This window comes from Acartia tonsa, chromosome 11 (genome assembly GCF_053477335.1).
Source record: "Acartia tonsa isolate MP-2025a chromosome 11, ASM5347733v1, whole genome shotgun sequence".
Lineage (NCBI taxonomy): Eukaryota > Metazoa > Arthropoda > Copepoda > Calanoida > Acartiidae > Acartia > Acartia tonsa.
The window spans coordinates 41147037-41164201 of NC_137270.1; the positions used below are offsets into that span (position 1 = coordinate 41147037).

The window sequence follows — 17165 nt, forward strand, 5'->3', positions numbered from 1 at the left end:
AAAAGGTTTTAGCGCATTTTTCTGAAGCTCAAATCTTCTACCCTTTGCAAGAAAAAAATTGGATTTTCAGTAGTCCACTTTTGGGGGCCAGAACTCCCTCCCTGGTTGAGATATGGCCTTCAAACTTTGATATGTTCTAGTACATGTCCCCAAAAGTATCTGTATCAATTTTTAACTCTATATCTCAAGTTTGAAGCGTTTTGCAGCCATTCTTGCAAAGGGTAGAAGATTTGAGCATGAGAAAAATGCGCTAAAACCATTTTTAGATGTTGACACCTAGGTTTTGAATTTTTGATTTTGCTGTACTTTTTTAATAAAAACTGGAATATTTTTTAAAGTTCTATAAATGGTTATAAAAACGAAGAAAATAAGCCATTAATCATTAAATTCTAATAGCTATAAGTGGGGTAAAATTGCTTTCAAAAAAGTTCTCATAAAAAAAACACACTGTATATCGATTGTCATAAAATTAGGGTCGCAGCTACTTTACAAATATCCATTTTTGTCACAAAATCCAGAGCCCTAAAGGGATAAGACAATGCCCAATTAGTTGATATACATCCCCCCCCGTCCCCCACCCCATGATGATACACAAAATTACAAATAGTGGTTGAAACGTTTAGACACTCAACCAACGAGTCAAAGTTCAATAAAAGTCCTCAAAGTTGTTAAGCCAACGAAAGAGAAAACTTTATTATAACACTTTGGGGACTAGTGTAATAAAGAGCCAAATGTCACTTTCCTCTCTGTTATTAGAATACTAGAGGTGGCGTTCTAAAATTATACCGCTATAGGCTAGATTGAATATTAATCTTTTTCTTCCATTTTCATATCCCTGAATATTCGTTTTTGCATCATTTTTTAAAGATTAAATGTCCCTCTTTCTCACTTCCCTTTCCTTCCATCTTTTTTTAAATTTTATTATTTTTATTTAAAACCGTATTTATAATTTTGTCTCTCTTTCTTTAAAATATTTTAGGATCCTAGTATTTTTTTGTTTCAAATTATTGTCCTGAAAGGGTTAAAATGTGTATTTAAATGTAAAATTTTAGTTTAATATCTGACCACATTACGCACGTATCGCCAGTATCAAATTATTTTAAAACTAAGTTTTCTTTGATTTACTATTTTAGAAATTTAAATTTTCTATTTTATGAATAGAAATTTAATACTTTAATATAATTCAAATAGCAACATTAAATAAAAGAAAGGAATTTATTCTTCATAGAGTAAAATAATGGGTCTTATCGTTCTGGTCAATGAGAGTTTATTATGGATTATTGGACCACTATGAGTATTAAACACTCTACCATTGGAAGACTCGAGCTCATATATAGACGTTTATTTCCTATATAGATCTGTCATGGATCTTGATGCAATAAAGCAAGCCATTTTATAAAAAAATCTGTCGAAAATAATTCATAAGGTAAAAAACAGAAAAAGTAATCGCTCATATAGGTATAGAATAACATTTGTTTTCTTGTATTCATTCGAATCCGGTGGATAGGAACCGGTTCTTATCCATACGAAAAAACTATGTCTAGCATCATATTTTTCCAGCTTTCTACGAATATAAAAATGTACAAACATAAGATTAAAACCAGTTTTTTTTAGCCGGTACCTTCGGCTCCTCGGGGCTTAAAAAACTGGCTTTAATCTTATAATTGTACATTCTATATCCGCGGAAAGCTGTTTATAATACGATGCGAGAAATAACTATTAGCTAATTTCCAAGATAACCCACCTCCCTCATTTATTTTTTTTATGTAAAAAAAGGTTGTAGACCTAAAGCACCTGTAGATTTACAGGGATACGACAAAGGACGATAAAGTGATGTATACCCCTATAAGTTTAACAAAATTACCCCGTTTGTAGATTAAAAGAAGTATAGTTTTGAAAATTAGGAATTAACACTTGTAGAGTGTAAGAACTGAATAAACTGAATATTAATGCATATGTCTATACAAAATGGTAAGTAAATTGTGGCAAAACTTATCAGATACATGTTACTGTTTAAGGACATACTGACATTTTTAGGACTTGATCATAGAGATGCTTATAATACTATACCTTGTTGTAATTAGAATCAATAATTAAAAAACCAGATGAAAAGGGTAATTTCACCATTCAAAAATGTAAAAAATCAGCTTGTTTTAAATGGACGTACGGACTTTTTGGTAACGATAATGGAGTTGCTACGATTTCTAAGACGTACCTAACTGTTATAGGAATCAGCATGCAAAGTTTGAAATCGATGGGACAATTCTAACATGCCTAAATTAACGAAAAGAGCTATTTGTTGCGTACGGACTGACTGACCGACTTTAATTATAGAAAAGCTTTGCTTTTAAAAAAAACAACATACCAATAATAAATAAAATATTTCAGTTTCAACTGAATAAAACATGGTAACATTTCAATATCTACAGAAGTGGGTTTTTTAATTCGTTTTTTATACGTTTGTTCGTGTTTCAGGATGAGAAATAGAATAAAATAGAATAGAATTTATTAACTAATGCAAAACATTTAAATTATTAAATATACATATAAAATCATATTTTAAAAATTGCATAGCAAGGAGTAATTAATCCTTGGAGTAGGCCGTAAATTTACCCCTTTAATTGATTTCATTTATTATTTTATTTATAGCGAGAATTACAAAAATTATTTATTATATAAAGATATTTTCACAAATTTAATAGATCAATAATTAAGTGGGTTGACTAAATAACTATTTACAGTTACAGAAGTTGGTACAGATTTTATTTCTTACAGGAAAAGCATTTTCTTTTGTTGCAATGAAATGATTTATAATTTAAAAAAATAATCTTTTTTAATCATGGACAATGATTTCTTTACAGAGTCTGAAAGCCTTATTTCATTTCTCAAGTTATTCCAAAGTTTTGGAAATGACACTGCTAGAAAATATTCAAGATGTTTTGTTTTAGGTATACTTACCAGTAACTTTTTTTATCTCTGAGAAGAAAGAACTTTAAGCATGTTATCAAAGCTTTCTGGGAGTTTCTTATGAAAAAATTTACTTATAAAATTTAAAATGTTTAAATTTACCAAATCATCAAATTTTAAGATTTTAGATTGTCCAAACAAAATTTCAGTGTGTGCATTATAATTAGCACCTACAATAATCCTTATTGCCCTTTTTTGGTGTTTTCTTATTTGGTCAATATCTTTACTTTTAGAGAGACCCCATGTGATATTAGAATAATTTAAGGGAGGCAAAATCATTGAGGAATAAATCGTTTTCAAAGTTTTTGATGGGAGAACATTTTTTATTTGATTTAATGCATATAGAGAACTAGAAACTTTGTTTTTTAATACCGCGACAATAAACAATTTCACGGCATTCTCGCATTCGAAGTGGTCAATTTAGAATAAAAATAGATGCATTTTAAAGAAAAATGTACTTATTTGCATTTATTTTTATACTAACTTGGCCACTTCAAACTGTTTTTAACCTATTTTTAAAACATATATCAAAAATATACTATGACACCAGTAGAATTAAACTGCAGAGCCTAAATTTGAATTAAGTCCCCAATAAACTTTTTTGAGGGGATTTAAAAATTAATTTTACTGTTGCTGTGGTCTTTTTTGATCAGAGCAAAAGGTCTTTTTTTATTTGGGTAAAATTCGTAGCTTTTAGAGTGTTTTGCTTCATATATATAGTATTCTGGTATAGAGTAAAATTAGGCCTTTTGATTTCATCTAAATTAATTCATTAAAAACTTAATTATATACAATATATCAATGAATTAACTTTATCGTGCTTGTTTTCCATCACTTATTTAAAACACAAAAAAATTGGCTGTAAAGGGTTAAATAGTGAAAGATGACAACAAACGTTTACGCAATACAACAAATTTTTTTTGTCACATATACAAATATGATAAAATATAAGATTATTCAAACTTATTTTTTTTAATATTTTTAAAAAGCATGTATCTTTTATGTGTATAGTTTTCATTCTTTTCATTTTAATTAAATAAAAATTATTTAACTACATTGGAAATAAGTCACTTTGTGAAAACACTCTTTTTTGAATTGTAAAAAACTGAAATGAAACAAGACTTTTAATTGGTTCAGACTTCAGAATAATATGTTTTATTTTAATGTTAAATTTCTTCTATATAAATTATTGTTTTAGAAAAAAATTATTTGCATCGAACAGAGTAGAGTTTTTATTATTGTATTGATATAGTCTGAATCACATCAAATTGTTCTGTAAGAAACAATTTAACCCCAAACTAAAAAATGCTTTTGCTTCCATCAAAATGATCACAGCAACATATAAAATTGATTTTTAAATCCCCCCAAAAAAGTTTATTGGGGACTTAATTCAAATTTGGGCTCTGCAGTCTGATTCTACTGGTGTTATAGTATATTTTTGATATATGATAAAAAATAGGTTAAAAACAGTTTCAAATGCGAAAATACCGTGAAACTGTTTATTGTCGCGGCATTACTTCTCTTATAGAAGTATAGCAATTATTTTAAAACCCACCTCAGATATTTATAGGTATCATTATTTTAGATCAGAAAGGCAGGTCACATTAGAATGTTTAAGTTTTAAATAACGTTTCTTATCCGTTGACTCAACATCTTTGGGGACTTTTATTTAATTTTTATTGGTTGGTTCATTAAATTAAGTGTTCTAACGTTTAAACCACTAACTGAATCTACAAGAGGGGTAATATTGTGTATTACCATTGGGGATTTACATCAATTTATCGACCATTGTCCTATCCCTTTAGATCCCTGGGACATTTAACAACTGAAAATGCAAGAAAAACTTGTTTCAAGAAGACAAATTAAAATATTTTTGGAAACAGTTGAGATAATTGCCCCTAATACCTACCTACTTACTGAAGAACTAAAATTCAATTTCCGAATGTGTACACAGTTTCCGCGGTGTTTCCTCATCCTATCTCAATATTTACTACTAGCTAAAAAAACTTCAAACTACAAAAGAATTTTTTTTTAAATTAAAATTTTGAATGTATAATGTTTAAATCGTTTATGCCTTCAAATTTTGATTTTCTTTTGGAAGTTTGAATTTTTTAGCTAGTAGTAAATATTGAGATAGGATGAGGAAACACCGCGGAAACTGTGTACACATCCGGAAATTAAATTTCAGTTCATCTACTTACTTCTTGCAGATATATTGCTACAATAATGGATAATAGCGGCTTCGCCCCTAGTGGTCTCAAGTGGCACTTTTAATGTTTTTTTTCAAAAATAATACGCTACCTATCTATTAAGAGATATAAGTTTCCCGGAATTTTAATGTAGGGAGGAGATTTAAAATCTGCATCAAATTTTAAGGATTTTTTATAAAATTCGTTTTTTGTATAATTCTTTATCTAAAAGCGGAAATATAAATTAAGTTAATTAATTTTGGCATCCGTGATTGGTGGATTTAAAAAATCTGCGCTCTGATTGGATGTCGTACATCATTCAACCAATTAGAGTGCAGGTAATTTAAAATCCACCTATCCTATTGGTCAAAATTAATTAACTTAAAATGTATTTCCGCTTTTAAATAAAGAATTATACAAAAAACGAATTTTATAAAAAAATCCTTAAAAGGGATAGTTCTATGAAGTGTATTTAAAGAGTTAAGGTACTTAGAGTAGTGAACTTTTATATGTCTTAGTAGAATATATTAGGCATTGGATAGATATGATTATATGTTAAAGAATTTTTAACATTGACCAGACCAAACTTTTTTTTATTTGACAATATCGAAAAAAGTTAAAGAGATTTGCCACATAAATTACATGAGAATGGTCTATTTTTTTCCAAATATGTATAGCCAAAACACCAATTTTAGATAATCTTTTTTCACATATTTCACAAGAGTTATAAAAAAATTGAACAGGGGTTCCCCTTGGGACAAGTTACTTAAAAAGCATAAAAAATAACGTCCGGTTCACTATAGGACAGGTTTTCTATAGATTCTTTTTAAAAAAATAAAGAAAACCGTCCGGTTTACTTACAATATACACATTATCTCACGCGGAAATACCAACTAACCATACAACATAAATATATATAAAAAGACCATTCTCATGTAATTTATGTTGCAAATCACTAACTCTTTTAGATATTGTCAAATAAAAAAAGTTTGGTCAGGTCAATGTTAAAATTCTTTATCACAATCATATCTATCAAATGCAGTAATATATTCTACTAAGACATATAAAAAGATCACTACTCTAAGTACCATGCTGAATATTTTATTGGTCATTCTTTGTTGTTATGTGTATTTTGTTGTATAAAAAGTTTAAAGTTCTATTAACTAGTAAATGCTATCTAAAGTTGTATTTATGACAAAAAAGTTTTTGCCATATATAACACGCAACGAAGTTGAAAATAAAAATGAAAAACTCATTTTTTAAGGAAAATCCCTGGTAAAATCTCTTAATTTTAATCAATAACTTTATATTATGCACTACTACGTTATTCAAAATAGAAAAAACTTACAGTTCACTATTTTTTTTTTTAAATGCACTTCGTGAAACTATCCCTTTGATGCAGATTTCAAATCTCCTCCCTACATTAAAATTCCGGAAAACTTATATCTCTTACTATCTATGTTGCTTTCAAATTTCTACGATTCCTTGCTATATATGTTGCGTAGGACATAAAATATGACTTGATTATTCATATATAGACTATCATGTTGTATTGGTTCAGAATGCCATCGATGTTTGCCTTGCTAATCCAGGAATGATATGCTTTAGTGATTTAGAGACAATACCAATAACCTCGTAAGGGCAGGATTCTCCTTCGTGTAATGTGGTGTGTGATACTCTAACACCCAAGGATATTAGGTTAAGTAACATCCATCAGACAACCAATATTTTGATTACAGGACCTTTGTCTGAGAAGTCCTAACTGTGCATGGTAGTGAGTTGCGCCTGTTTATGAGCCAAGGATTTCCCCCTAATCTTACTATTTATTTCGCGCACCTGACATAGCAACAGAAGGGATCATTTTTAACGTCTTTAGTTATGAAGTGGTTTTGGTTTGAGAGTAGAACCTATCACCTCCCCGGCGACGAGCGGATGCGCGCGCTACATGTTAAGCCACGTTCGCGGGTTGCTTCTTTATTGATTTAGAGTCAATACCTACTAAATTAATCTTTTAATCAAGATAAATTTTATCCATGTAACAATTAAAGTAAAAAAGTTTCCAGTAAGGCTTCAAAAACGATTAATATTGATTGGATTAGAACCCCTTTCTCCGTCATACTGTAAAAATCATGTATGGCATTGTATAAAAGACAATTTTCCGCAAACATTAATATAAAAATCTTAAAAATAGCCCATTCCTTAGACCTCTCTAGACTTAAAAAACTTGTTTTAATCTTATAATTTATCATTTTTAACATCCGCGGAAAGCTGTCTATAATACGATAATGCGATAAATAACTAGAGTATCATTAATTGTTGAACAGAGCTTCAACCAGAATTTTTGGCCATCCTTGCCAAGCAGTCCAGCCGTCCAGTGCCTGTCAGGCAGGGGGTCCAGGTAATATTGCAACTGTCCGTGTGTCCGTCTATAAGTCTGTAAATTTGTATGTATGTCTGTTTATCTGTCAAACTCTAAAGCCGTCAATTGCTTGCCAAACATGGGGTCAAATTTTCAAAATTGAAAAAAAAATTTCTAAGAGGAGATCGCCGGGAGGTGTAATCTAATGTATGTTTTTAAAAAATTGAGGGGATATAATGAGGAGTTTCAAAGTTTGATGAGGGTAAACACACAATTTTACCCCACCCCCCTCTAGGATGTCTATCAAATTTGTAAGACGAAGCCCATTTTGTTCCGAATTTGTATCACTTTTGAAAAGTGCGACTCCAGTTACGTCATATTTTTCTTTCCCGAAAAAGGGAAGGGGGGAAGAAAATCTCTTCAAAAGAGATGGGGAAAACCCCCTTTTCTCTCATCTCTTTTTTCTTCCCCCCTTCCCTTTTTCTTTCTTTCCCCCTTCCCTTTTTCGGGAAAGAAAAATATGACGTAACTGGAGTCGCACTTTTCAAAAGTGATACAAATTCGGAACAAAATAGGCTTCGTCAATTGTAATGTTTAGGGATTCTTACTGAATGCCTCCCACATATTCTCCTGCGATGGTAGCGGGGCTGCACAGAGCCCCATGGGGGCACCTGCCCACCCACAACAATTCAAATCCGTCCCTCCATCCACACAATATATACAGGTATCTATCTGTTTATCTATCTATCTTTTTTATTTATTGATCTATTAATCTATCTATGTATTTTGTAATCTATCTATATATGTATCTAATTATTTATCTATCAATCTATTATAAAATATATTTATTTATCTATCTATCTATTCACCTATATATCTATTTACCTTTATATCTATTTGTCTATCTATCTATTTATATATCCATCTATTCATCTATTGATCTCTATATATATATATTTATCTACCTATCTATTTATCTAAATATCTACCTAATTATAAATCTATCTATCTGGCTATCAATTTATTTTTCTATCTATTTATGTATTTATATAGTTATCTATCCATCTATATAATTATTAATCTATTTTTCTATCATTTCATCTTTATACCAAAGAATCTTTTATAAATCTATCTATTTATCCATCTAATTTTTAATCTAGAATGTATCTATCTATCTATCTACCATTTATAATCTATCTATCTATCTATCCATCTAATTTTCAATCTATCTATCTATCCATCTAATTATTAATCTATGTATCTATCTAGTGTTGTATGTTGTTATCCTTAGCTATTAATATATATATCTACCATTTATAATCTATCTATCTATCCATTAAATTTTCAATCTATCTATCTATTCATCTAATTTTCAATCTATCTATCTATCCATCTAATTATCTATCTATGTATCTATCTAGTGTTATATGTTGTTATCCTTAGCTATTAATATATATATCTACCATTTATAATCTATCTATCTATCTATCCATCTAATTTTTAATCTATCTATCTATCCATCTAATTATTAATCTATGTATCTATCTAGTGTTGGATGTTGTAATCCTTGGCTGTTAGTATATATATGGTGCATTATTTGCCAAATGTACCACTTTTCTGCACTACCTCTCCGATTTTGTTAATACTCTATATTTTGGTCCGTTGGGTCATTCAAGGATGCTGGATGGCCAAAAAAAAGTTTCAGAGTCCCTGGATGTCTAGATATCTAGCTATCTATGAAGGTAGGTAACAAAAATGTAAAAAACACCCATTTTTTCACAATTTTAAAAATTAATTTTTTCATCAATCTTACATCCAATCTATACATTTTATACACCAAAATGATCGTTTATTCATGTAAAAAGCGCACATAATGCTATTTTGGCCAAAACTCTAATTTTACAGGGTGTCCAACAAAAAGTGTATTTTGGATATCTAGCATAATACCCAAAATACCTGTCCGAAAAAAATCATTTTTTTTTGCTTAAATCCTGTGTTTTATCTGTGTGCATATGTGGTATATAACGGTTCGGACCACCCGGGACTATAAGGTTGTCAAATTTTACTTTGGGACACCCTGTAAATGTGATTTTTGCGTCTGTAGAGCTAAAACTTGGTCCAAATTGGCTATTTTTTTCAAATTACTCTAATATGTGTCTTAGTATGTTTGGCCATAGTGTTTTCTGACCAGATCAATAATTTCATATTTTTGGACACCCTGTATTTTCAAAAAAAGAGAAAAAAAATTTTTGTTTTTTTTTTAATTTTTTTTTCTATTTAAGTTACTTAAAACTGTCATATAGATACAGATTTTGACTAATAACAATAATATTTGCCTATTTTACAATTTTTTACACTTTTGGGACACCCTGTGCATGTTTTTGAAAAATGATGGTTTTTGCCCATTTTTGGGGGGAAGGAGTCGTTTTAGGGCCATAGACTATTTCTTCAATTTTGTAGAACTTTTCAAAACACATCATTTGTTATTTTTGCAAAAACCGCAAAAACCGAACCGTTTTGCCGTTATTCATCGCCAAAGGCGAAATTTTTTTACGTTTTTGCCGTTCCGTAGGTTGTAATGGGCATTTGTGGTAAGAAAACGTTGATTTATCAAGATCCCTCTAAAATACTTTTATTTAGGTAATTTAATTTACTAAATTTCATATTAAGTAAAATTTTTTGTGCAGCTAACCGTTTTTCGTCGAGATGGATTTCAATTGTTAAAACAAGAAAATTAAGTGAATATAACATAAATAATTGCTATAACATAAGTGATAAAAGAAACATAAATCATGTGCATTTGAAATTCCTTTTGACAAAAATCGGTTGGATATACAAAAAAATTTACTTCACATGAAATTTAGTAAATTAAAATGCCTAAATAAAAGTTTTTCACAGTTATCTTGATAAATCAACGTCTTCTTACCACAAATGCACATTAGAACCTCGGGAACGGCAAAAAACGTAAAAAATTCTGCCTTTGGCGGTGAAAAACGGCAAAACGGTTCGGTTTTTGCGGTTTTTGCATAAATAACAAAAGATGTGTCTTGAAAAGTTCTACAAAAATGAAGAAATAGTCTATGGCCCTAAAACGACTCCTTCCCCCCAAAAATGGGCAAAAACCATCATTTTTCAAAAACATGCACAGGGTGTCCCAAAAGTGTAAAAAATTGTAAGATAGGCAAATATTATTGTTATTAGTCAAAATCTGTATCTATATGACAGTTTTAAGTAACTTAAAAATAGAAAAAAAATTTTAAAAAAACTAAAATTTTTTTTCTCTTTTTTTGAAAATACAGGGTGTCCAAAAAATATGAAATTATTGATCTGGTCAGAAAACACTATGGCCAAACATACAAAGACACATATTAGAGTAATTTGAAAAAAATAGCCAATTTGGACCAAGTTTTAGCTCTACAGACGCAAAAATCACATTTACAGGGTGTCCCAAAGTAAAATTTGACAACCTTATAGTCCCGGGTGGTCCGAACCGTTATATACCACATATGCACACAGATAAAACACAGGATTTAAGCAAAAAAAAATGATTTTTTTTGGACAGGTATTTTGGGTATTACGCTAGATATCCAAAATACACTTTTTGTTGGACACCCTGTAAAATTAGAGTTTTGGCCAAAATAGCATTATGTGCGCTTTTTACATGAATAAACGATCATTTTGGTGTATAAAATGTATAGATTGGATGTAAGATTGATGAAAAAAATAATTTTTAAAATTGTGAAAAAATGGGTGTTTTTAAATTTTTGTTACCTACCTTCATAGATAGCTAGATATCTAGACATCCAGGGACTCTGAAACTTTTTTTTGGCCATCCAGCATCCTTGAATGACCTAACGGACCAAAATATAGAGTATTAACAAAATCGGAGAGGTAGTGCAGAAAAGTGGTACATTTGGCAAATAATGCACCATATCTACCATTTATAATCTATATATCTATCCATCAAATTTTCAATCTATCTATCTATCCATCTAACTATTAATCTATGTATCTATCTAGTGTTGGATGTTGTTATCCTTGGCTGTTAGTATATTTATCTACTATTTATCTATCTATCTATCCATCTAATTTTCAATCTATCTATCTATCCATCTAATTATTAATCTATGTATCTATCTAGTGTTGGATGTTGTTATCCTTGGCTGTTAGTATATTTATCTACTATTTATCTATCTATCTATCCATCTAATTTTCAATCTATCTATCTATCCATCTAATTATTAATCTATGTATCTATCTAGTGTTGGATGTTGTTATCTTTGGCTTTTAGTATATTTATCTACCATTTATAATTTACTTATCCATCTAATTATTAATCTATCTATCTATCTATGTATTTATCTAGTGTTGGATGTTGTTATCCTTAGCTAATAATATATATATCTACCATTTATAATCTATCTATCTATCTATCCATCTAATTATTAATCTATGTATCTATCCATCTAATTATCAATCTATGTATCTATCTAGTGTTGGATGTTGTTATCCTTGGCTGTTAGTATATTTGTGCCTCGTAATAAGCGTCTGCTTTGGTTCTTGAGAGCTCATTTCAATAGAAATTCACAGGATTCAAAGTAAGCCTTTTATTTTTAATTATATATGATGATTTGGATCTACTGCAGTTCACGGTAAAATATTGCTGGTAACGAATATTGCAAAAAACCTATGAATTTTAAAGGCTGCTAGCTGCCAAACGGCTGAACGTACAGATCATGCCCGCACACTGTTTTAAGTAGCATAAGAAGGCCTACAAAAAATCTGGAATAGCCATAAATTAATAATGCATAATTTTCTCGCAGTGCAGAGAAATGCGCGAAAAAGGCCTATTTTACGCATTTTTTCTTCAGTGAAGCCTTCCCTGTGTATCATTGGATCAAGGCTATTCCAGATTATTTGTAGGCCTTCTTATGCCGCTTAAAATGGTGTGCGGGTATGATCTGTACGTTCAGCCGTTTGGCAGCTAGCAGCTTTTAAAATTCATAGATTTCTGGCAATATTCGTTACCAGCAATATTTTACCGTAAACTGCAGTAGATCCGATGATTTCTTTAACAGTTAGGTATAATACCTAAAGAATAACATCTCTGGATAGACAGAGATAATAGAAAGACATTTAGACAGACAAATAGACATACATATATACAGACATACTGGTAGAAAGACAGATAGAAGGACAAATAGACATACATATATAAAGACATACTGGTAGAAAGACTGTTAGACAGACAGATAGACATACATATATACAGACATACTGGTAGAAAGAGAGCTAGAAGGACAGGTAGACATACATATATACAGACAGACAGATAGAAAGATAGATAGTCATTAGTCATACATAGATAGATAGACTGTTAGACAGATAGACATACATATATAGATAGACATATAAACACACAGATAGACAGAAAAATAGACAAATAGACAGAGAGACAGATGGACATACATATAGCCATACAGATGGACAGACATATAGACAGACATATATTAATATAGAAAGACAGATATGATGGCGGACAGATAGATATATAGGTAGACAGACAAACAGATAGACAGACAGATAGACAGACAGATAGACAGACAGATAGACAGACAGATAGACATACAGATAGACAGACAGATAGACAGACAGATAGACAGACAGATAGACAGACAGATAGACAGACAGATAGATAGATAGATAGATAGATAGATAGATAGATAGATAGATAGATAGATAGATAGATAGATAGATAGATAGATAGATAGATAGATAGATAGATAGATAGATAGATAGATAGATAGATAGATAGATAGATAGATAGACAGACAGACAGATAGACAGACAGATAGACAGACAGATAGACAGACAGATAGACAGACATATAGACAGACAAATAGACAGACAGACAGATAGACAGACAGATAGACAGACAGAGAGACAGACAGAGAGACAGACAGATAGACAGACAGACAGACAGATAGACAGACAGATAGACATACATAAATAGACAGACAGTTAGACAGACAGATAGACAGTTGGACTGGACAGATAGACAGAAATACAGCATGACCCCCGAAAAAGTATTTTTAAGCATCTGCAGCCCTTATTTCTTAATGAATTATTAAAAAATGCATATGTCCTTGTTCTCTATAGTATTCCACGTAAGTAGATATAAAAATATTTTTTTTACCTCCATTAACACCGGAGATTTTTAGTGCTAAAGTTTTGAAAAAGTGACTGAGGAAAAAGTAACTTTTAACATGAAACGACTTTTTTAGCAAAATTAAGCTAGAAATCCTTTTATTTTTGTTACTAGCAGAAACTTTATACAAAAATGAAATAAAGAATTTAGTTTTTGAGTAAAAAGCATTTTTTTACACATATTTTTTGAGTCTTTTTAGTTTAATGATATTTTGAAAAACTTACATATTAGGCAAAATTGTTTAAGATTAAAAAACCAAATAAATCTCTATGAATATAGCAGGAAAATTGTTTTTGTTTCACAATCCTAACTTTAATAACAAAAAAGTTATAAAGAAAATAAAAATAAACATAATGATTTTTTAGTCTAAAAAGCTTAATTTACCCCCTATTAAATAATTGAGATGTCAGAAAAGTAGGCGGAGCAACTGTCATAATTAATCCTTTTCTATAAATAAGGGTTAATAAATAACCTAAAATTTGCAAATAATCAATTCATTCAGTAGTATTTTTTGCCATTAAAAATTTATATTTTTTGGTGGAATAAAAAAGAAATATTAAGTTAACTTGTTTTTCTTTGTGTCTCATTATTCAGTTGCCAGAAAAACATAATATAACCATCCAAAAAATAAGAGAAACAAAAAAAAATTCTTTTTCTCAGTCACTTTTTCAAAACTTTAGCTCTAAAAATCTCCGGTGTTAATGGAGGTAAAAAAAATATTTTTATATCTACTTACGTGGAATACTATGGAGAACAAGGACATATGCATTTTTTAATAATTCATTGAGAAATAAGGGCTGCAGATGCTTAAAATTACTTTTTCGAGGGTCATGCTGTACATTCATATAGAAAGACAGATATGATAGCGGACAGATAGACAGGTAGACAGACAAACATACATATATACAGACAGTTAGACATACACAAATAGATAGACAGTTAGACAGACAGACAGACAGTTGGACTGGACACGTAGGTAAATCTGAAATATTATATTTCTGTTTAGAAGTGAGACAGGCAAATATGCGGCCTACTGTAGCAAGGCTTTGGAACGCTGTGTTAATAATGGCCCCAGGTAAGAATAGATGCAGAATATACGTGGATATTATGACAGATGAAAAACTTGTCGTCAATTTAGGTTGATGTTTCCCGTGTCATTTATTGGTAAGTTCGTTCAAATAGTAGGAGAAGAGGCGATGGTGTAAATTGGGGGGGTTGGGTGGACCTTTATTTTATTCAGCTACAAGTTTCACTTTATAAGAGTACATGATAATCTGGTTTAAGATCCAAGTAATTATAAATCAATTCACAATTTGTTACTTGGATAATACGATGATATATGTAATTTTTCAGTATGGCTAAGAACCGGTTCTAATCCACCAGATATTAATAGGTTTAGAAGCGATACTGTTTAACCACGTTGTCTTATTCGTTGGCAAAAAATACTTCGATTAAAATTTTTTTTTCAAAACTGAAAGATTCCAAAATAAAATGGGATCGATGGTCTTATTAGGGATCTTAATGGATAAAATGATTGAACGATTTATTGTTAAATAGATAATGAAAAAGTTTAGATACTTTCAGTCACGAATGTGAGATCATGAATATAAAACTTTAGGTATCAGTTTTATAAATTATATAACAAAATAACTTTGTATTTGTCATTATATAAAAGTAACCGATATGATTATAATTTACAGTAAAGCTTCTCTATGATACAAAAAAAGGTTTTTGAAAACATTGACTTTACTTTAGCTAATTCAACGTATTTTCTTTCTAGGATAGCCAAACCATCTCGACTGGAAGTATTGTCAATTTTACTGAAAAATCCTCACCATCACTCATTACCACATGCAGTGCCTGTACACCTTCTTAATAATACATACCAGGTAGATAGATAGATAGATAGATATAAAACTTGATGGAAATATGTAGAATAAAAGCATATTCAATCCCTGATAAATTCAGTCGTCAATCGTGAAGATGAATAGAGAAAATCACAAAAAATCTAGGAATCGATTTAAACAAATCTTAATAAAACTTAGCGAAAATATTTTGAATGTAAAATAAAATAATCGCTGAAAGTTTCAGCCTTCCATCTTAAATAGAAATTGAGAAAATCACAAAAACTTGAAAATCTAGGAATCGATTTAGCACCCCAGGTAACAGATAGATGGACAAAACAATGTATAGATTAGATGGGCATATGTCATAGGAATCTTCACTAAAAATTTCAGTCGTCTATCTTGAATAGGAGCCGAGAAGATCATGTTTACCCCATAGCGTTACGGACTGACGGACAAAGTGAATTATAGAGTAGCTGCGATACTAAAAATGCACTAAATTATAGAATTTGTTATTAAATAAATTCCACAGGCCACAAAGGACTATAAATCTAATTAATTATAACAATACTTTGTTTCAGTTCTAGTGCTTCTAAATGAAAAATGTTACTATGAATGATATTTAACTGTTTGTTTTGAAACTTTTAAAATTAAATGCAAAGAACAAGAACATTCATTAAACGAAGCTCTTAGATGAAACGGTAGAACAAACGAACATGATCACTTGTAAAGTAATAAAAATTTAAAATAAAAACTTTCTGCAATAACAAAATTCAGTTTAAGTACATACTTACATGTTTAGTACTTGCTTAAAGAGATTATTATAGGTTAAATTATTGTACCTTGTTTTCATAGAAATCAATTTTCTTAATAATCAGACGAATAAAATAATCATAAAAAAAGCTGTTGGCAAAAAAGTAAAAAAAACAAGGATGACAACATCCATAAAAGCGAAGCACTGAAACGGTAGGACAAACGGACATTAATACTTGTCTGAACTGAATAATCAGAATATAAAAGTATAAGATTCGAAGCAAAATTGTAAGTAAATTTGTTGAAAAACTACTTGATACAGGATAATGTTTATGGACATACTTACATCTTTAGGGCTTGATTATAAAGTTGCTTCGCTTAAAATATTGTTCTCTGTTGTCCCAGGAATCAATATACCAAATATCAGATCAAACGGAAAATTAGATCATATAAAAATTTGTTGTTAAAAAGTAGAAAAATCAACATGTTTAAAATGGACGTACGGACATTCTGGTAATGATTATAGAGTTGCTACGCTTTCTAAATCGTACCTAACTATTACAGGAATTACCATGCAAAATTTGAAATCGATAGGACAATTAAACCATGCCTAAATTAACGAAAAAGGCTATTTAAAAAAGTTAAAAAAATCAACATGTTTAAAATGGACGTACGGACATTTCGGTAATGATTATAGAGTTGCTACGCTTTCTAAATCGTACCTAACTACTACAGAAATCACCATGCATAGTTTGAAATCGATAGGACAATTCTAGCATGCTTAAATTAACGAATAAAAGCTAACTATCTCGGACGGACGTACGGACGACCCTAATTATAGAAAA

The 17165-nt window shown here is 30.2% G+C and overlaps 1 protein-coding gene across 3 annotated transcripts in view; it reads left to right on the plus strand.

The window, feature by feature from the left end:
- Positions 1-17165, plus strand: part of LOC145332324 (uncharacterized protein CG43867-like) — a 283573-nt gene that overhangs the window by 212309 nt on the left and 54099 nt on the right. For all 3 annotated transcript variants that reach the window (XM_080177312.1, XM_080177313.1, XM_080177314.1), the window contains 6 exons: positions 6691-6745; positions 7478-7554; positions 8114-8239; positions 12010-12113; positions 14730-14798; positions 15504-15612. In XM_080177312.1, the coding sequence (XP_080033438.1) occupies positions 6691-6745; positions 7478-7554; positions 8114-8239; positions 12010-12113; positions 14730-14798; positions 15504-15612 (540 nt within the window). The remainder of the gene's footprint in view (positions 1-6690; positions 6746-7477; positions 7555-8113; positions 8240-12009; positions 12114-14729; positions 14799-15503; positions 15613-17165) is intronic.